General features: G+C 37.3%; 1 protein-coding gene across 1 annotated transcript in view; it reads right to left on the bottom strand.

The window, feature by feature from the left end:
* LOC146710164 (metabotropic glutamate receptor 4-like) overlaps nucleotides 1-23,591 on the bottom strand; it is a 171,537-nt gene that overhangs the window by 72,168 nt on the left and 75,778 nt on the right. The window contains exon 2 of the mRNA XM_085457468.1: nucleotides 17,921-18,137. Within this exon, the coding sequence (XP_085313594.1) occupies nucleotides 17,921-18,137 (217 nt within the window). The remainder of the gene's footprint in view (nucleotides 1-17,920; nucleotides 18,138-23,591) is intronic.

Below are 23,591 nucleotides of genomic sequence, written 5' to 3'. Positions count from 1 at the left end.
CAGCTGGTCAGCTTTATGAAGGCATAAAACCCATCAGTAATCTTACCGAAAGAGAGATGGTGGTACTATTTTCTCTGTGTGCAAGTAACTTGGCTTAATAATGTACAACTCACTGTGCTTATCTGTGTGTTTCATGTGGATGAGTCAGCATGGCAGAGTATGATATTCTACTAAAATAAACAAAGACAGAACTTGTTTACATTCCTTGAATGTCCTCGTTAAGTGTCAGCTTGTCCCCCAACAAACAATTACAGAACATTTCTTAGTTATTCATGATTAAAGGACAGCCTCAAAGTCCTTTTACTTTTCAATTGTTTTTGATAAACAGCTGCTGTACACACAGATCTTAAGAGAGAACATTAAAACAAAGAAGTCTGTGTTGTCGCTCAAACAGAAATAAATAAATAAATAAACAAACAAATAAATCCCCAAAACAGGATTTTAGGATTCAGTGTTTTGTGTGCAGAAAGGAAAAATATTTCACACACACTGTGATGTTGTTAAGTGCTCAGCTGCACCAAACCAATTTTGCATCAAAGTAGTAAGATGAAAAGAATTCAAAGCGACAGTGATATAATTTTCACGGAAATCTCATGTTGCAACCTTCTCTCTGCATTCCTGATTCTGCACAATTCAGAAATGTTTTCTTCTGACAAAATGTCAATAAATATGTTTAATATAAATTGTGTGATACACAAATGAACGCAGCAGTCTTTATCCTTTATAAAGCCTGACCTTCAGTTCATTATAATTAATCATCTGAAAAGTGTTTGTACTAGTTTTGTGCTGACATCCTTTTTATTATTAATTAACTACAAAACATGTTTTGCATATTTTATTCTTTTGCATGGTCACAAGAGGGTTTTTTCTTTTTTGAAAACATAACAACACTTTGCAGTGTGTCTGAGAACATGGTCCCTCAACATTTAACAATACTTTGTGCGCGTGTGTGTGTGTGTGTGTGTGTGTGTGTGTGTGCGTGCGTATGTGTGTGTACTTTTCATGAATATATTCACCATAAGAACATGTACAGGTTCACATTTAACCTTCCTGCCTTCTTGGGACCTTTTTGTGCCACTGCTATGTGTTAAATGGCTGCCATTTCCACTGTGTTCAGTGGAATATAACCAAACTTGCCACAGGATAGTTTTTACCTGTCAATGTTAATATTCCAGTGTGAATTCCTTAAATCAGCCTAAAATGGCTGAGCAGCAGAAATCCCCACACCCATCACCCTGGGGACCATTTTCTGCCCATTGACTTCCATTATAAACGCTGTTTTTCAACCCCAAATTATCATCATATGATTTTATTTTTTCTTCTTTTCTTGGATGTCAATGAAGACTCAGGGCCTTGAAGTTTTAATTTTTAAATTGCAAAAAAAATGCAAAAAAAATAATGGCAGGTCAAAATGTATGTTGGTGCCAATCTTTGGTCCATCTAAAGGCCTACTTATAATGACAATCACATATTACTTCAACTGGTTTTTTGTGGAAATATTTAGTTTCGTTTTTTGGTTTTTGGGGCTTATAACACAGGGCGCTCATGTAATAACACTGGGATTTGAAGGGTTAAAACAACGAAAATATAATTAAAACTTTACATGAATATTTCAGGGAGAAGTAGTTTTACAAGGTTGGCTAATTTAAAGTGGAATAAAATATGGATATATGGTCTTTTTATGGCGTGGCTGAGAATGGTCCCTAGGGTGATGGGTGTGAGTTTTTTAAAGGATGGCAGGAGGGTTAAGACAAATGCGTTCATAAATATAAATATATTGTTTCAAATATGCACTGATGAGGCAAAAAAAACCGTTAGGACCACTCGCAGGTGGTATTCAATAAGCAATAATTATCTCATAAGAATGACACATCAATGTCTTTGATACATCAGACATTAAGTGGACAGTCATCTCTCGCCTGTGTTGGATGCCAGGGATGACAAGGTGTTGGGGTATAAAAAAGATCTGCTGTTAATGTGTGAAAAACATAAGTATCCATCTTCAGAGGTCTTGTAGAGCTCATGCCGTGATGGCTCTGTTGTGTACTATGTGAGTATAAAGTCACTTTACCATCTGCAATGGCCCCACGTGCTGTGATCCAAACACACCTTCATAGTTTCACAAGAAAATTTCTGTGTGAATGTGCATTTTATTGTATAAATTTGTTTTCCAACAAGTTGTAATTGAATGAGCATGTCTCTGTAGTCTGTATTTACAGCATTATTGCTTGTCTAAAATGCTGCTCTTCTCTTTTTTTCTGCACTGTAGGGTTTTCCTTGGGAATTCTTTTATCTGAATCCAGGGCCTAATGATGCCAAGGATGTTGTACAGATTTCAAAGTCGTTCAAATGCTGATTCATGATTTTGGCCGGCATAAATAAACTCATTTGACTTCAGGTATGCAGACCTTCACATATTTGCACATGGGAGCTGTCCAATACCTCCACAGTGCATCTTTGCTGAATCAACTACACAAGCGCTGGAATGGCTTTATAGCATGCCAGCAGCTTTATATTCATTTTACTATAATGTTATACTTGCCTTACCTACAGGGCTAAAGAACCTGGCTTCAGTGCCTTGCTCAGGCACATGCTGACAGTAGTTAAAAAGTCAATCAAGCCCCCTACAGCCTCTTCTCGCTCAAGTAGGTCTTCGAACTGGGAAACTTTCTGCTAGCCAGATCCGTTAACCTTGAGGCTACTGCTGTACCTCACTTGATTAATTAATTTATTTCTTTTGCACTTCACATCAGCAACTGCCCTCAGCAAGAGACATCTCACTCATTCCTTACAGACAAAATTGCACTAATTTCTTATGCTATAAACAATGTGAATAAAGTTAGATAATGATGAGACCTTAATTTGCCAGGGGCCTCGGGGTTCCCTACTGGAAGATTTTTTTTAATGTTTTCCTAAAGTCATGGCATATCAACCACTCAGGCAGCCCAGTTTATTTTCATTTGTGTTTAGTATGCATAAAGTTGCAAATATAAATATTATGACTGAAGGGGATTAGTGGATGAGCATTGTATTCAAAGATAACTTGGATTAACTAACGAGCAAAACAGATTTTCAGAGGCTTTGTTAAAAACTGGGAATGTGCAATGTCTTCCTAAATATTGGTTAAACTGACTAATTTATGAAGCCAGCATTGCTCTTTGGACATAACATGCACAATGCCATCCTCCTTAAAAATGTAATTCTTTTAGTACACTTTACCATTCCATTCATTTATCCATTTACAAATTGTTTTGCATGTTCTCCAAACAAACTAACTTGACAGCAACTGAAAAAGAAGTGGGAATTGCCCTTTATAAACAACAACAACAACAACAACAACAGATTTCGTCTTCACATGCAGAGACAACGATTCCACTTCCACACGGAGATCTGACTATTTCACGCCTGCTCTATCTTTCAAGCCTTGTCAAGAATTCTGTGGAGAATTCACAGATGAGTGCACACATTGTTCATCTCACAGTCGTACAATAAAAGGACACTTGATGGAAAAATACAGGCCAAACATAAAATGAATAACATATGACTCCAATTATGCCAAATAATGTGAATGAAAGCAGGTTCTTATGCTATGAAAGATATGTGAATCAAAGAGGCACAGTTTTACTTTATCATGTTATCTTCCATTTTTAATTAAAGGCTTTGTCAAATGATTGGAGTGACAGTGTTAGTGCACTAAATGAATACAGTTTTTTAGGCTGCTAAATATATTCTTGCATCATTTTTCTGCTGCAGGCACAGCAGATTTACTGGAGTCTCAGACAAGCGAATGCCTTGCATTGCAGCAAGAAGATGACTGTAAAAGAAAGAAGCAGGAGGATCACTCCTAGATCTCTGCTCTGCTATTCATGTCAGTACACTTCAGAGCTTTCGGTTCAAATATGGTAATCGTAGATGTGGTTAGCCGGCCTGTGGGGGAGACTTTGTCAAGCAGGGCTACGATTTCAAGTCTCTGGGTCAGTGCAGTGGGAGCTCTATTAAAGTGGGCTAATCCTACGGGCATAGTAACGTACCTTAAGGCAAGTGCCACGCTCTAATCTGTGCAGAGACAGAAAAGCTGATAACTTCCTACATTCTTTCCATTTTTCTTGTCTTTTGAAATTCATACATTATTCTAATATGGGTTTATGCCATTGCTTTTACTCAGTGTCATATAGATTTAACTACACTGTTTAAATACATTTTTAATCACATCTCTTCTTCTATATTAATAATAAATCCCTCTAATATTTTTTGTCTCTGAACTCTAAAATAGCACACCTTTTGTCTTTTTTTTAATTCATCCATTACCAGCGCTGAGCAGTTTTATTTGACAGCAGGAAAAATGGATTTGTTCATTTTCTTTACACCGGCATATTTGACTGAACATACTCCCTATTCTTTAGAGCTGCCACATCCTGTACAAACAATTCATCTGACATGAAAGGCACCATGTGTTTTTCTTTGCTGTCTGATGTCGTAGATGACAAGTTTTGTAGACTGAGCAGGAAAGCTTTTTACAGAGGGGAAATTTCCTGACTACCACCAAGATAGGATACACCTATTGGTTGAAACACTCGTTGCCTTATGGCTGTATCCAGTGTGACTGATGCATTTGTCAGTCACAAAACAGGAAGACATACCTTTTAAAATGCAAGAAAGAAAACTGCATTGAGCTGCAGCCAGTAGGCGAGTGAAAGAAAGTGAATTAAACTACACAATGCACAATCACTTTTGCCTGCCTTTAGACTTTGACCCATTCTGAATCATTTGTATATCTTGGCAGCTTGGTCTCATAATTGATGGCATTCATTACATGATTGAGGGGGGCGTTTTGATGAGGTGAGTGGAGGTAACTAGACCATTGCTGAGAGCAACTTACACTGTGATGATTGATAGGAAGCCAGCTGCATAAACACTGACGTGCTGGTTGCCCAAATGCAAGTCAGTGTTATTCTCTTTCCCAGCTAGGGGCAAAGCCATTAATAAACCCTGCAAATGATGATAGCTGTTGTATTGATTCTAGTTTGCACTCTCTACTCCACCAGCCCGTCTCTTTTTCAATACTTTGCCTCAGTAAACACAGGCATCAGAACTGTTGACCCGGGTTGTCTCTGCCATTGATCACCCTGCTGATGTTGGGACACCACATTCTCTGTTTGCATGGTAGCTCAATTTATTCACAAAGCTTGCAGATGGCACAAAATGGATCAATACAACAGGAAAAATGGAAGTATGAGATTAAAACTCATAAATGTTTTCCTGACAAATGAGGTAATATCAATCCTTGCTCCTCTGCAACAGATTAACCTGTATTTTCCAAGAAATCAAGACTGTGGTATTTTACCAAACAGAAACCTGGAGGGAAATGCTGTACTGCGCCTCATGATCACAGTATGGCGTTTGTTTACCAAAAAAACAAAACAAAACAGTAAGGACTAAACAGCTTTATTTTGATCACTTCCTCATCAGGCACAATAGAACAAATGCATAATGAATTTGTAGAGTTGCAGCAGTTCCCTCACTCCTAGCTGATCAAACAAATGCTTCTCTCTCATTCTGCAAAAACTTCCCTTTTTCCACCCTTCAAATCCGCTCCTACTTTCTCTCACCCACACGTCACTCCCTTCTTCTTCCTCTCCCCCTCTCAACTAACTGCCTTGTCATATCTAATGGAAATGACACGCCCTGAGACGAAGTGACATTATGTCAAAAATTTATCCTGCGATTACTGCCAGGCTAAATCACTCTTGCTTTATTTCTCATTCTGAATTAAAATAGGAACACTCTCACAGAGACACCATAACTTCAACGAGGCTCCAGTGTAATGTCTTCAATAACACTTCGTAGCCAATGTCTTCCACTATTTCAATTTTGCTGAGAAAGTTCAAAGCCTCTGTGCCTCTTAAGTGAGTTTGAAGCCTGTTGAAGAAAAAGAGCAAAATTGTGTTAAACTTTTAGATGCCAACAAAGGGTGTCGGTTTTTTTCTACTTCAATGAAATGGCTGCCTCCTCTCACACTTGCTTTTATAGAATTACCTCAAGCTCCTGCAGTTTGTCCTGGTGATTTATGGGCAATTTTGCATTTTGAGGAAGCTGTGAAAAGTCTCTTTTTTAAGTCTAGGTTACTTTAGTTCTCTCTGGGTGACAAATATAGGCAAAATATTCCAAATTTCTAAATGCTTGGTAGGGCAAAAATGCCAGCCATATTAATGTGTTACCATCTCAATCCCATGATGTGTTTATAACCCCAAAGATGATGGTTTCAAACCACGTGATTTGGGGAAAACCCATACCTAGAATATATTAATGCAATACCTTTTTTCAGCTGTTGTCACAAAATCTAATGCTTCTGGTCAGAAATAACTATAATTCCTCGGATGTTCCCTTCAATCAGTTCTAGATGTTTCGCCTTGCCCAGACATTTTCCCGATTTCATCAGGGCTAATGGGACAATTGGAATCCTATTTGTGTCTCACTGTGCTGCCTATTACCTTATGGAAATCCTGCTCAAAATACAGCATCACTTATTTCTTTACGCTAAATCAAATTCAGTTTCCACCATCAAGGTTATTTCAGCATGCTGTGTATGGAGATTGCTTGTGCCTAACAGTCAGTGGTTGGTTCATGCCAATGTTTTCCTATCACATGAGGTACCAAAGCCTCTATTCATCCCCCTCCCCCTTGTGACAATGGTACCCCTGACTCGCTAGCACAAGGGTGCTTTTCTCATTTATTCAAAATTGACCTTTCAAGGTCCTTGTGCAGAGATGAAATGTTGTTTAATCCCCCAGCAGATGAAGAATACAGTTTCAAGAACTTGTTAGAGTTTTAAGATCACAGTAAACAGTGTAAAACAACACCATTTTGACAGAAACAGGACAAAATATTGTTTTCGCTGCTTAAAGGGACCAAGGGCTCACTTAGCAGCTCAACATGCATCAGCGAGTTACTCACAGCAATATTACTTTTCACTGTCTTTAATTATTAAATATAAATATAGGTCACACAAATGATTATTTACACCCAATGGCAAACTAAAATGTTAGGTTTGGTTTTATATGAATTATGCAGCACAATCATTATTTAAATCTGCGTGGATAAAAGATGGAATCAATCAGTTCCAAGCATATTTAAATTAATGACTCTTAAAGGTCATCCCAATCTCCAGAGAGCAAAGGTGCAACTGTCTTACATCTTTTCACCTTTTCAGTGAAGTGCATTACAGAACTCGGTTCTAATGATATGGTAAAAAAAAAAAGCTTTGACATCATCTAGTTTGCTGTGCATCCCGTAGTTGCACAGCCATCACAATGTTTCAACACTATTGTCAATTTAGAAAGAATGTTGCAACTATGCAAGTTAGCCAGAGCAGTAATTGGCTCTCAGGGGAGCCAGAAAAAGACTACAGCAACAATATTATCTTGTTTAACATCAGTTCACCCTGCTAGAATGCATCCTCAGGCACAGCCTCCAACTTCAGAAAAAGGCTCAGACTCTTATCTGACCTATACGTGCTTTCTATTTGTAAAGATTTTATATATGTAACTTTATTATATCATGAACCACATCTAGCAATAAAAGAAACCATTTTTAACATTAATATTTTACATTGTAAACAGTTTGGTCCTGTTAACTCCTTCATGTATTAGCTAGTTACCTCGTGAATTTCTAGGTTAGCAGAAAAGCTAGTTTGCCTCCTTGCTGAATTGTATCAGCAAAGCCATTCTTCCAGAATCAGTGTCGGTGGACAATTACAGGTTCATCCAAAGCACCATGGGACAGTTCTATGGATTTAAAAGCTCACTGCCTTAAAGCAGGATTTCTTCATTTACTCCTCTGGCTCAAAAAAAAAAGTCTGATTGTATAGAAATCGCACTTCTCAGTCTCCAGTTTCAAATCTTATTTAATGAAAAACAATGTCTGTTTTCTAAATTATAGCCCTTTGCAGAGGAAAAAAAAAGATAATAAAATGATGAAGGTTTAATGGAGGTCTAACTTGTGATGGATAATTCACAAGAGTATGAGCATGTGGACACTTCATAACCAGGGCTTACACATCAATGGGAGGAAATCAGGACAGGATGATAGATTCCATCTTTAATATACAGTCTATACTATATTGCCTGACAGGAAGAACTACAGCAAGAGGGGAGTGTGTCGTAATTAAAATACCACTTGCACTCGCTCTATCTGGTTTGTCTTGTAACGCAATGCATCATTGCTGATGACCTCATAACACTCTTAACTAACAAGACCTAACGGTGACAAATGTTTCAACAATCACACTCTGTCTACATACGATTCAACCACCAAGCCTTTTCTTTCCACAAAAAACAGCTCACTGATTTACACCAAAGAACGCACAATACTGTAACATAAACAGAACAGGTTCACGGTTTTCATCTAAAGCTTCTGTTTTTGTGTGAGGATGTTTATCAGGATGAAGATTCAAGCTAGATGAGAAGCTGACTAAACAACGTCTTCCACCAGCTCGTTAGGAAGAAACCTGAAAGAGCAATAGTTCTGAAGGAAACTGTACTGCCAGATGTATCTGTGTTTCTTTGTCATACAAGGCTCCGTGCTGTGTAAAGAAAGTTTACAGAGTTGTGAAGCAAAGTCTGATCAAACACAGATACTATAAAGACACATAAAATGATTTTGTCATTTCTGAGGTCATGAAAGCCTCTTCAGCTATGCTGTTGTTAAGTGAGATGTTAAGATGTCAGCGTCGATAAATAGATGCAACTGGCAAAAACACAATATCCATTAATTGACTTCCTTCCCGCAAACTGTGCTGAGATGCACCTTGACCGCCTTCTGTTTATTTTAGATTTGTGTAATTATATTATTCTCGTCTCTCCCTAAGCTAAATTTTATTGCTGCTGTAATGAGCACATTTCCCCAAAGGGATCAATAACTCTCAAGTCAAACTAATCTAAAGACACTGCTCTACTGTGCCACTGGCTGCATGCGCCCAGTAATCTAGATGCCAAGTGTGCCAACCAGCAACTATATAAAAACAACACATATATAAAATGGAGAGAAAGTAAAAATGAAATGAATTAACCTTAGGCTGATAAAATCATAAAATACATCTTTCCTTATAGGAACCACATATAAATTAATTAACAATAACCATTGCTCTCACAGAAATAGTGCAGCTTAGATAAGGCGAAACTACAGGAAATAAAAAGCTGTATTTCCTGTAAACATGTGCGAATAGGACAAACAATCAAGTTTGGAGTCAGTACAATAATTCTTAGGATTTATCTGTGTTTTGTCTGGTACAATGTTGGGTTGGTTGCCTGGCATATAAAAGGCAATGTAATGCATTTATTAAACAAATATTTTCACATGGTTTTGTGTGAAATCATGAAATTACTCTGTAAGCTCTTGTATTTGTACAGAAACACTGCATACTCATTCTTCCATGAGTTCACTGGAAAATGTCCAAAGCTCTTTGTTGTACAGACAATGCATGCGTGTATTAGGCATTAGTGTAATCTAACTCTGTGTTTGAGTGACTGTATATGTTTGAGTGAGTGCCAGAGAAAACTTGTGGTACCAGGTTTGGTCACACTGCAATACCACTGAGGAAATGTTGGCTAAGGAGTGCAGCAATGCACACATGAATTGAAATAAAGTAACAGGGTTCATTATACAAAATTATGTATTTGTTTACATTATTTATGATATCCAATATTTATGCTTTAAGGAAAATGACCTCTGGTGGCTCAACAGCTTTGAACTAGTGTCTGCACAGTAAACAGTTTTGTGAAATGCAAGTTCTTTTCCTAATTTTAACTCAGTTGTTTTTTTCTCAGTTGTTGCTGAAACATAACCAAACCACGAGTTAGAACGAGTGAGTAAAAGAAAAGGTTCAAGTAAATAAACTGGAGTCCAGTCTCTCAATGAACAGTAAAATGTGTCCATGCCACTTTCATTCCACCTAATGTGACCTTTGTCTGACCTTTAAAAGCATTTGTTTCAGGAATGCTTACATGGGTCGTTTCAGGCGGTACTGTAGCAACAAATGATTTAGTTGAAGGACCTGTTGTTTTTTTGTACATTACTCTTCATACTTTACTCTCTGAATAAGACACTACAAATGTCACAGGTCTTATAAGAGACAGACGGAATATTAATGTCGGACATGATTTTTACCTAATCTTTGAAAAGAGGAGCTCTGTGCCCTTAGTGTGTCTAGAGAGATGCTCAGTCATTACATTCCTTCAAGTGAAGCTCCTCTATTAAGTGAACTCTGAGTGACCTCTGTAACCTAACCTAAGGAAAAAAATCTCCATAGTAACATCCATAGGATCGATTCAGGGCAACTGCATACAACATCACTATCTTAATGAGCTTCTTAATGCAGTTTTTGATCAAAGTGGGAATTCAAATATGTTTATTATTTTTACATTTAGTAATGTTTTTATCAATGTTGTTGCCAATACTCACCTCTTGTTTTTCTAAATGGACTGAGCAATTAGTACATTTTAGAAATCCTCTCTGGGTTTGACATTGTTCAGTTAAATGCTAATGCAAACCACTACATCAGCAAATAAATATAGCTGTGTAAAAAAATAATTCCACCCTGATTAAAGCTAAAACGATTATGTTGTAGGTAAATAAGATTTAAGATTTTAATTACTTGATATCATTTTTATGTTACAAAAACTTATGTTACAATTTTTTGATGGTCATTTTTTTTTTATGATTTTTTGCTTAATTTGGTTCATGCGTTGACCAGGGTAAAGAGCACCAGGGAAAGTAAGGAAACTGGCTTTGGAGGCATCTTTTAATAAAACTATTGGACAACATTACTGGTTTTTGTGAACGCCAAAAATTGATGGAAATGTTTCCTACTTCGTAATTAGGCACATCTGTTCAATTGCTTTTTAACACAGGTTGTGGGGAATATGTTCTTGGCTCCTTTGTGCCTGTAACTGAGCATTGTTCAAATGTGATGGCTAACCTGTATATAGTTGATGACCATGTTCCTTTAACACCACAATGTACCCATCTTTTGATGGATGTTTCCAGGAAGGTAACATGCCATGTCACAAAGCTCACATCATCTCAAACTGGTTTCTTGAACATGACAATGAGTTCATTGTACTCAATGGCTTTCAAAGTCTCTAGATCTCAACCCAATAGAGCACCTTTTGGATGTGATGGAACATTAAAGCAATTCGGAAGTGTCTAATCAATATTTGCAATGTTAGTGCATTTTTCTCGCACAGTAAGAACTAAATTGAGCAACTTTGGTAACATTTGAAATTTTAAAATCTTTTTACATTTTTTTATTTAAATATGAGCCTTCAAAAATTGAAACACGGCATGATTGCACAGCAGTGACCAACATATCAAACATGTATATACATATACATATACATACATGTACATGTATATGTACAGTATGTATTTTTGTCACTTTAAACTAAGTTAAGATTGCAACACAAGATATCATGTTGCTTCAGAAACTGTCATGGAATCGTTACACTACTGTAATGTAATGTGTAAGCCTATTCTAATGAAGCTAATATGAAGCCATTAGAAAGTGCTCAGTGGAAGCTGAGAAAATCTTATCCCCCTGACAAAAGTGCTATTGATATGTTCTTATGAAAAGGAGCTGTCTGGATTATCTGCAGAATTGTAATCCAGATTAGTTGCCTGAACTGTCTAATTTAAATTATTGTCTTATGTTGCGTAATTGAAATCTGTCTTCTTCTCATAAGTTTGGAATGATGGACTTAAATAAGTAGACAGACAAATTCAACTCTCTTTAAAAGTTAAAATCAGTTATATGTCCATTTTTTGTCTAGCTTTATCCAGAATTTTTCATGTACATAGTCATTAGGAAAATTTTGCCACTCATCTTATATTCTTGGGGGAGGGGGGGGGGGGGGGGTATCCTTCTTGTAGGGGAGACCGGGGATAGTTGTAACGTGGGTCAGTTGTAACACTTCCAATTTCTCCAATCAGGGCTAAGTTTCAAATGATGTGACTCATCCTGTGCATGCCCAATTCAGTTCTGCTATCACATGTGAAAAATCAGCACATTTTGTCAAACACAGACAATTTAACATGAAAAAAAGTAATTTGTATGCCAAAAAGTAAGTTTTTCTACTTTATTTCAATTTCTAATAGCATTATCTGCTTTGCAGTTAAACTCATCAAACCTAAATTATGTTATTTGTATGTCTATGGGGATATATTCTGTGTAGGTCTTTAGTGCTAATGTTTTAGCCGTTGGCTGTAATGTTAGCTAGTTCATGGCTATAGGAGTCTGGGTCAGTTGTAACAGCAACAGTCTGGGTTAGTTGTAACAATAATGCAGATGTTACAACTTACCACACTATTACTTTAACTTATATTAAACAAGTTTGTGAACGACATCAGCAGAGAGAGGTTCACTGGTCGCTTTTGTATATGCGGTTAATGCTATTGGCAACACAATTCCTCCACTGTTTGTGTTCCCACACATACATTATGCAGACCACTGTGTCAGAGATGGACCAGTAGGAAGTACTGGTAGTGGAAATAAGTCAGGATGGGTGCAAGAAACAGATTTCCTCATCTTTCTGAAGCACTTTGCAAACCACACCAAGGTAAGCCATGATAAAAAGTAATGGAATTGCGATGCTGGTGAACAACTACATTTTTTCAGCTTCATTGTTATGTTCAAAATTGGTGCAAGAGTTGTAGGTTATAATGCCCACTGAGCCAATGAGGCCAAACTCAAGGAAGACCAACCAAAATTAATGAAATATTTAGTTGCAGAAAATTCCAGAATTTGTCTTTTTTGGGGGGTTGGAATATGTTCAAAAGCTAGATTTCTGCATTCTGTCACACACACACACAGCTACATAAATGGCTCTAAGTGCATTCATGTGTTGAATAAACAAAGATTACATGTTAATATTTTGTTAGTACCCTTATTTCATTGTGTTACATTTCACCCCGGGATATGTTACAACTAACCCAGACTATGGGGTTAATTGTAACATTTCACTCTTTGTGTTTGAGACCATACCATGCAATGGGTAATTGTGCTGCAGAGAAAATAGCTGCACTATTTAATAGCAGAGACATGTAAATACTTTGCATTACATTTTGAATCCACTACCTTAAAAGAGCTTCAATTTACAGACAGAAATGTCAAAAATGTTACAACTATCCCCGGTCTCCCCTACACCAACCTGATTATCTCCTGTTGCTGGGTGCAATGCTAAAGCTATTGAATGTCACTTAAATGTCATTCTGTTTTTCTCTGACAACCAAACAGACTACCAACTAGAAACAAATTTGATGCTCATAGTTTTAAGTCAGTAACCTAATTTTATTGTTTTTGGTGTCCATGTAATTATTCATATACTAACCTTATCTATAAAAATTCACACAACAGCCTCTTTTGTGGCCAATTTGTGCCACATCCCCCGGGTAGTTCAGGCTAAAATAAACTCCACTTTCCCCCATAACCTCCCCCACACCCTAATCCGTTGCTTTTTTCCCCCTGCACTTTTGATTGAATCTGCGTCACGTATTTCTCCATTTTTGTCTTTGTTTTAAATATGTATTAATGTGCATTGACATTATAAAGTACAAGCTGCCACAGAAGAAGCAGAAAGGGAATGATGTCACATGAAATCATTTGGTCAGCTAACATTTCTATAGGGTATTACTTAAGATCGAAGTTCAAATAGCACTTGGCTAAGGAAATTGGCTTTTATAGTGTCTTTGCATTAAGAGCAATATGTAACCATTACGTCCCTGTCAGAGAGGGAGAAAAGATGGAGAGTGAACTGCTAGAGAAGAAGAGTGATGATTATTTAGCCTTTCGTTTTGCCTAATTAAGCAATGACAAGTAATTGTTCAAACAAATTGCAAGAGGACATATCTGAGGCACTCAGGGGTCATTTGCGTTATGTCAAATAATAAATAAAGACATAACTGCCTGACACATCACACACGGGTGTGAACTAGAGATTAAAAGGCCATACAGATAGAAACAGGGACATCGCTGTGTGTGCTGTGATCTCTTCCCTGGGTGACTGCGGTCATTTAGAATGCAGATGTTCACAAGTCTGTCTGTTGCTCTGGGTGGAGCCGTGCTTCTATCTTATCCTGTTACACAGTCTACAATACTTTCCAGTTTCTTTACCTTGCAGCTTTCATGATATTCTTCAAAGAGTGCATCAAATATTTATAAAGCAGTAAGAAGAAAGCGTGATCTAGCTTATTCCCCTATGCCATAAAACTCCATTGTTGTTACACTATTGCGTTGAGTGGTGCATTACTGCATTACGATAAACACAAGCCCTATGCATCTTAAGGATTGCTCTAATGCACAAACTTATTATCAAAATTCAGTACTAGTGCACCACATATGGTACTGTGCAAAAGTCTTGAGTCACCCCATATCTCTTCATATTTTGCTTAGTTTGTACATTTCTTATCAGCATGAAAATCAGTATTTGAAATGAGCATCTTTATTCTATAAAACAACCTGAACTCTCTTAGGTTCCTTGTAATTTCTTTAAGCAATGTGATGGCAAATTTTTAATGATTCTGGTCTTCCGTGTGTTAAGCTGATGATGAAAAGTTCTGACTGTATTGTGTGACAATGGTGGCTAGATAACATGTGCTTGGATGATTCATGGTCCAGCACAAGGACTAGGATGAAAATGAGTGAAGAAGCTGCCAATATCCAAAGGACTTTGAAAGACCTTCGAAAACCCTGGAGAACTATTTTTCAAGACCACTTTGAAAATTGCAAGAAAGTCTGGCTACTCCAAAGCAAAATATAAGGAAAGGCAGCTCAAGATGTTTCCACAGTGCTACATGTATTAATCTTTAAATAATACTGTAACTCAGACCTGCAAAGTTGTGCACAAACACCCGGTTGGTGTTTTAATATTTTCATGGGATTTGTTATTTATGACATAAATATAAAGCCCCACCAACCTTAATATTTAAATGTGAACTGCTTTTAACCTGAAAGATCATTTCAGTAAGAATCAGTTAATAAAACATAATTATGCATTTTCCCCATGTGTTGAGTTCATACTTTGTTTTCGCTCACTAGGCATAACAATCAGCCCATTCTAAAATTGTCTGTTCCCTGGATCTACAAATAAACCACCCAGGAGCAATGCAGAGTTGTTTGTGCTCCCCTTTTCTTCTTCTTCATTTTACATTCTCCACATGGGCTTATTCAGCCCAACTCTGTGGCTAACACTTGTAATCCTCATCACATGGGGGTAGCAGTTACTCCATTAGCAGGGTTTTTTATGTTGATGTCAGACAGGCCATTGGTTTGCAAGGGAAATCTTGTTAGGGTTCTTATTGACATTGTGTTTCATTAACTTGATTAATGACATCTATTGGGGCATGCTCCATAGTAATCAACGTCTCTGCAGAGAAGGGCAGTCTTCAGCCAGAGATGAGCTTCTACTGCCCAGAACTGACTGGTCTTTCTGTCTCCTGTTTGTTTCCTAAAGTCTGCACTCGGAAAGAATCGTACATTCATAAATACGAAAGTAGTAAGCAATAAGAGACCATTAAGTAGACCCCAGATGACCATTAGGAAGTTTCCATTTCAGAAACTATGTGCGTTTCATAAAATAGGTCCTTTGAAATTGAAGAATAAAGCACCCGGTGGCTGCATCAGCTCCACGTAAGATGTTCCAAATTATCTGGTGTTATTAGAACCTACTATGTCCTCATTGTACTGCTCTTTGCTTTGATGTCTTTGGTAATTTAATATAACACATTCATTGCCAGCAGAGAAAACATCTGCTAGAATGTAGCAGTAAAATACAAGGTGAAAAAAGGGGATTTTTCCAACATTAGGTGTAACTAATACACATATTAAAATTTAGTATGGCAGAAAAAAAATATTTATGTCAATTGCTGTTTGACAAAAATACCAGGTTGTTTTATTACTTCCACCAGCATACTTTTTGCCTGTCCTGTCCACAATCCTCTGTGCCATTTACAACTAAGCAACTAAGTGCATCAAAAGTTCAACATTACGATGAAGTAGTGAGTCCCAAATGTATACACCCTCCATGCAGTATTACATAGTTTAAAAGGGCATAGTGAAGGTAAAAATAAAAAGTATGTGATTTGGAAAGCTTTCTTTTTTTAAAACAAAACAAGTGACTGCTTTTCGTGTCCATGTATCCTACCACAGCTCTTACAACCATCCCTTCAGGGTGGGTCACATCCTGGGTCAGTATATGGGAGATGAGAAGCTTCTCATCTCAGACACTACACAGAAATAAACACTGAAGGCCACTGATTCCCAGCTCGAGGCACTTTTTGCCAGAGAAGAGGGATACAAAAGCAGAGATCACAAAACCCCACCTGGAATTCATATTTACCTTTCATCATCTGCTTTTTACCCACATTGTACTCAGTCTTATTTGCTGGCTCTCTTAAGGGAAAGCTGTTCTGGTGAAGCTCCAAGCATGTGGCTCCTGGGCTGCCAGGGCTGCTGCTATGGGAGCTGAGTCAGATAATTTGCCCGTTCAGGTTATTTTCTTTATTCAGCTCATGACAGTGGCAAAGTAGGAGAACAAGTGCAGCAATGAATTAGCAGAATACTTCAAATCCACAGTCACAGGGATTTGCTCACTTAATATTGTGAAAGCACACAGTTTCAATTAAGAGCTCAAACTAAATTGTAGCAGCTAATATCTATGATTTTTCTGAATAATTTATATAGATTAGTGTGTTTAGAGAGATATGTACTGAGCTTGAACAATCCCCCAAAAAATTGTGTTGATAATACAGTTAAAGTCTGATCCATTTTATTGTAGATAAAAAAAAATATAACTAAACATATTATAATAATGCTATTTATCTAAAACAAAATAGCCTTAACGTTTTGGCAGTGAAACGTATGAAATGCTTATGACTGTTCTTTAATATAACAAAGAAATGAAAAAATATTTTTAAAAAGAAATATAGTCTATGAAAACCAAAATTTTTGCTGATGTCAAAAACATTTGGCCATGACTTTAGTTCAACATCACTTTGTAGTTTGTTTAATTCTGAATCCTCTACTTTAACTTTATGGCCTTCTCCATTTTGGTATGTTAGAAGCCAAAAGTGACAAAAGGGTGGACTGCGAAATAGGCCAGATGGGCTTAACATGGCCACATATTTAAGTAATTGCATTAAAAATGTTCCAAAAGGCAGCCAACATAAATGAAACTTAACCTTGAGACCTAAAACATTTGACTAAGAAACTGACACCCTGTGAAGTTCTCACATATGGAGAAATAAGCTCTTTGTATTAAGCTGTACCTATACTTTTTAAGGTAAGCCATTTTACATTGGACTTTATAAGGAATAAACTGCTGTTGAAGACAGCCTCAACTGGTCATTCCAGGTACTACAGTTCACTTACAATGTAAAGCACCTTGAGGCAGCTGTTGATGTGATTTGGTGCTATATAAATAAAATGGAATTGAATTGAAAATCTGTGTGGGTATGAAACATTTTACAGAGTTGTTTGGCTTTAATAAACTTTAGTGTAGATTACTGTGATTGGCATTGTGTATGGGTGCATTGTTAGGTGTATATTCTAGATGTTAATTAGCAACTTCTACATATGACTGATATTGTCTCTATAGCATCACTCTTGTAAAACTGAATGGTGCTTCAAAGCCATTCATATCATAATTATATGCATGGTAACAACAAACAGATGTACTCTGTGGTATTCAAGTAGACCTCTGCATATGCAAGTTCTGGGTTGAAATCTAACATTTGACCTCAGTGGCTGACTTTTGCTAGCTGTGTCACTGAGATATATCATTCATCAGTGCAGCAAGCTCAAATAGGTGACACCTTCCCACATTGGTGTGCAAGTTATGCAGTAATGATGTACAAGGCCAAGTGTACTCACCATCCTCCCGAGACTTCTGAATGAAAGCATCAACACCGCTCTCGCCATAGTTCCCCTCTGAGGCCACTGTGGAAACATAGTTCCAGCGCATATACTTCACAATATCTACCATGGCCTGGGCCTGGTAGGTATCAGGAGGCACCACTCGGGAGAAGAAGTCATAGCGGGTGTTGTCACTTAGCTCTGGAGCTGTGGAGGCATAGCTCACCTGGGGTATCTGCACAAAAAGAAGTAATAATAAAATAAGCTTGAAGGAGCTTCTAGTCAAAGGAGTTGTGGGATTGAAGTGAACAGTATCAAGGCAAAGCAATGCACACTTACTTGTGTGTGCTTTTCAACTACAAGGGGATCAAAGTGCTTTACATAAGACATAAAAGGCATTAGGACAAGATATAAAAGAAGCTCAAAGCTATACAGTAATAGCAGACACAGATAGGATTTAAAAAGAGTACAATAAAAAAAAAAACACAATAAAAGTAAGTGACATATTTAAAGAATAAACAATTTAATTTAATAAAGGGCACTTGCCCTAGAGTTTATAGACAAGTTTATTGTACATAAAAACTGAATACTGCTTATCCACTTTTAGTTTTGACTAAGGGACAGTAAACAGACCTTCAGAAGAACAGGAATGTATTGTAGCCTGAACCATTCAGTGCTAATTGGAATCATTTCACAGCCACTCATTTAAAATGAGGAATCGATACAAATGTGTGAAAACTCAAGTCATATCAGCCACTTGATCTTGGTCTCAATGTAACAGCAATGTTCTGAATAAAAATGGTAAATGGTCTGTATTTGTATAGCGCTTTACTTGGTCCTAAGAACCCCAAAGCGCTTTACACTATACACAATCATCCACCCATTCACACACGCATTCACACACTGGTGATAGCAAGCTACAGTGTAGTCACTGCCACCCTGGGGCGCACTGACAGAGGCGAGGCTGCCGGACACTGGCGCCACCGGGCCCTCTGACCACCACCAGTAGGCAACGGGTGAAGTGTCTTGCCCAAGAACACAACGACCGAGACTGTCGGAGCCGGGGCTCGAACCTTCCGATTACAAGACGAACGCCCAACTCTTGAGTCACGATCGCGGCTCAATATGTTGATGCAACTTTCTAGATATAGTAGTCTGGCATAAATCATTTTGTTTGTCATGCATCCTTATGATAGTAGCCCAATTTTGTGAATGTCTTTTAAATCACGTCTTAAAACCCACTTTTATTCCTTGGCTTTTAACCTCAGTGAGACTTAGTTTCTTTTTTTAATGCAGTAGTTATTTAATTAATGATTTCACTCTTCTTTTATTTGTTTTTTATTTATATCTCATGTAATTTTATTTTACAGTTCCAATGTACAGCACTTTGTGTCAGCTGTGGTTGTTTTAAAGTGCTTTATAAATAAAGTTGATGATGATGATGATGATGTAGTCATTGAAATTGAAGCACCAATACACCATTTTTTTCCATTACCAATTGGAGCTGAGATTCAAGTTATTCAAGTTATTTCTCTTTAGACAGTTATCAAACAACACCCTGCTGATCCATTTATAATACCCAGCATCACTAGTCCCTTATGCTACCGTAGGCTGGCCAGAATATAAATTGAGATCACGAGTATGTCACACATTTCAGCATGGGTCACTTGCTGGTATATTTGTGTACCACAGAATGTCCATGCTTGGCTCTAGCTTCTACAGCTAAGCATGATAGAAAATGATATAAAAATAAATAACTGAAGTATTGTACAAGCATTAGATTAGATTAGATTAGATTAGATTAGATTAGATGAAACTTTATTAATCCCTCGGGTGGGTTCCTCCGGGAAAATCAGTTTCCAGTAGCAAAGCAGATGTGCAAGATGCAAATTTTTCTGCTCCAACTCGATCAACGATTTCACTGATGTGTGCACCAAGAAAAACAATACACACACACAAAAAAAATAAAATAAAACATATAGGTGAGCTAAAGCAAGAAGCTTTTCTTGAGTGACCATAATTTTATATAAGACTTACTCTTAGCTGGTGTTGTGTTTCTCAACACAAGAGCTGTTTTCAGGGATTTCACCATGTCAGTTGTTGTGATAGATAAACTGTGTTTGTGTAAATGGAATTTTTCATCCCTATGGGTCACACTGAACAAAACAGACAGACGGCAGAGGTGTTTCCTGGTAATGATACACAGTGTGCCTTTTTGATGAGGATCTGTCGTCATGTTTTTGTGTCTCTGAACAAAATGAGGAGAAGGTGCACTCAGTGAAACATGAGCCTAATGAAAACAGCACTGTTTCCCTCCAGATACTTCTTTGCCACATGCAGCATTTCATTATCACTGACAGACCTGTAGGCGCATGCACACACAGATAACCCTTGAAATGAAAACATCTGACTTAAAGGCAATGTCCTCCCAACATGATGAACACCAGAGTGGCCTAACGCCCTTCTTTACATTACAGTATATCAATAAAAATGAAGAACTTGTCTCCACTCACCAGTGGCTGCAGATCAACCTTGGCATTGTAAATACAAATACATATTCGACAAACAAAAAACAAACAAAAAAAAAAAAACATAGGTACGGCATGTTCATGGGTAGTTAGTAAGAAGAATCTGGAAGGTGAAACTAGTAAGTATGCATTATGATTTATGTTTGAAAATGCCTTAGTTATTGGGATAGTATGTACCATGCACCCCTTGCCTTGAAATGTGATCATGCAAAACTGGTCAGCCAGGAATCAACCTGTTAAACTTCCAATTAGTAGATGACTTGTTCTATCTCCTGAGCAGGTCCTCTATTAAGTTTAGTCAAAATTTTGTAAAAACTTCACACGCTGAACTAAACTAAAGATAAATCCTTTGGGAGCTAAAAATTGAAGCAGTTTATCAACCTGCTTACCTGCATCACATCATAATCAGAACACATCGTGACCTCTATAACAATTAGCTTTGGTGTTTTTGTTCTCTTTTCTGCTTTAATTATACTACTATGACAACAAGCTTATGTTGCATTGTTTCATTTTAGATTTTCCTTTATTTCTTAATTTATTTGTTTTCATATTTCAGGTTGGATAATGGGTGAAACATGGTAGAGGCAATATCACCTTCTTGAATCCTTCTCAACAGCAGAAAAACAAAAACTGGTCAGAAGTGGGGGGAATAAAAATGCAACCAACTACATTGCAACAGCAAACAAAAAGAAGGTAAGATAACTGTGCAGTGGCTTTAGGGGAAGTCATGACAATTTGTGAATGGCCCAGCCAAAGTATAAACTTTAACTTCACAGAACATCTGTAGGGAGACCTGAAGACAGCAGTTCTCTGAAGTTTTCACAGGCTCTGCCAGGAGGAATGGGATAAACTGTCCAAATCCAGGTTTGCAAAGCCCGTAGAGACTTACCCAAGCAGACTGCTAGTGTAAGCTGTAACTGCTGCAACGCTGGTTACTTTTATCATGGGTTCTTAAGTCTGAACTGACAGAAGGGGAAAAATCCAATATTATAGACTTAAAATTGTTAAAACAATACTGAATACTTCCTAAAGCGATGGCATGTGTACATTTTTGTATTGCGAAATAAAAAAAAACAAAAAACACAAAAACTCTGAATATGTGACGCTCATCTGAGGCCAAATCTGAGGTGAAGAGGGTTGGTTTCTTTTAAGCTATCAAAAGAAACACAGCAGGCCAAAAATACATGTTGGTACATGGCGTTTGTTTGTGGTCTTTTCAGTCCCATCTACAGCAGCCTTATCCATGCATGTCTAAGATACCTTAGCTTGGTTTGAAATCTATTCTTGAGGATAGGTTAGAGGCCAGACTCAACGAGGTACTTCGCTTTTGTACCAGTACTTTAAAATGATTCCCTGAGCAAGCACTTGTGAGGGAAAACATGAAATAATGGAATATGTTATAATGGAGCAGAGTGTATTCATAGACTGGAATCTTTGAAAGCTTACTTTGTCAACCATAATATATTACTGATCAAACTTATGTGGGGATAAAAAACGACACAAAAGTCTCCTTGGAAACAGTCATTATTATTATTATTATTATTACTATTATACTGTAGTTACTTTTCCTTTTAAATAAGAAAACAGTTCAGTAAAATTAACCCTCATCTGTGTAGGGGTAGTTATGTTGTTTATTTGTTATTGAAATAACAAACCAATTAATTTCATATTTCCTTTTCTTGCTCCAACTCATATAACATCTCCCAGATAGACAAGTAGATGGACAGACAGATGGAGAAAAAATAGAAACCCTCTGAACCAGTAACATGAACCTGCACTACATCAAAAACATCAAGGGTTTGTTCAAATTATATCGACAAAATACATCCTGGGTGGCCTGCTGAATATGGGAAAGCTCATAAGTATGCACATCACGATGAATGGATTAAGATCTAAAGAATCTCATTATTTACCTTGCATCTGAAATGAACAAAGGTGCATTTTAGGTGCATTGTTATTTGAAGGAGGAAATAAATCACAAGTGAATAAGCATACTTGCTTGCTTGGCATGTGACTTTCTCAGCTTTGACACCCAACGTGTTCTCTCCCGAGAACTCTGCAGAGTGCAAAGCTGTTTAATTGTTGTGACTATTAACTGGTATATTCAGAGACCAGAAATAGCAGATTTCTGTCACACCATGTCACTCTGACAATCTGTCAGTTTCTGTTTTACTGGCTTGTTGCTTGTCGCTAACAAAGATGTGTAAAGGTTTTCATCTTGACCAGGATTTTTTTTTTTTTTTTTTACCTGAACTTGCGCTCTTAGCATTAAGCACCTGAGTTTGTGAAAGCAGTGGGAAAGCTAGCTGTGAATGTGATAGAACTTAATGATTTCAGTGTGATTCACATCCCAGCGACACATGGTAATCTGACTATAAAAAGAAAGTCTGCCTGCAGAAACTGCACTTACTATTGAGTTGAATGTCAGTCCTCTAGAATTCATTGCAAAACAAAAAACACATGACATATTATATATATGTATGTAAATAACAATTTTAGGCTTAGATATTTAGTTGGACTACACCTGCAGATAGGCATCTATAAGTTACTTGATTTAGAATTTAGACTCTTGCCTATTTAGGTCAAGACTCTGGATAGCAACATTTTCAAACATCCTAACCCTAAGTGCTACGCTAAAATTATAATCTGGCAGAGAAAATTGGTGTTTCCTCCCTTTATGTTTTCCAGCATCATTTAAGACCTTTTAGTGACTGTGTGGTGCCATATTTATCTCAACTGTTGTCGTTGTTGAGCATCCTGTTGAGATGAGGAGCAACTTAATGATGATAATATTGGGACCCGAGGTGTAGGTGCGGTATTTTTCTGAGCAAATGATGCTGGCATGCAAAGTAGCTGACTATATTTGCATCTGTAATTCAGACACCTGACAGATCCTTGCAACCCGCAGTGTGGCCCAAATGCAGAGCATCTGTTTCAATCACGCTGCATATGGAAAAAATAAATGGAAAGAGATAGTTTAGCTGTACTACTTGGCATTCTAATTTTCTATCTGAAGAATGCTGACTTTCAACATTGCATGAGCTCAATTTTTGTGATCTATGGTATGAGTGCAGACATATAATAGACTACAAAGTCAATAGCATAATTAATCTAGTAGAAAATAAGTATTTTTCATATTACATATCATTTATAAAACAACA

This window comes from Copadichromis virginalis, linkage group LG5 (assembly GCF_057382275.1).
Source record: "Copadichromis virginalis isolate Kocher_CV1m ecotype Utaka linkage group LG5, C_Virginalis_male_GT1.1, whole genome shotgun sequence".
NCBI lineage: Eukaryota > Metazoa > Chordata > Actinopteri > Cichliformes > Cichlidae > Copadichromis > Copadichromis virginalis.
This window is presented reverse-complemented; position numbering and strand designations above follow the sequence as displayed.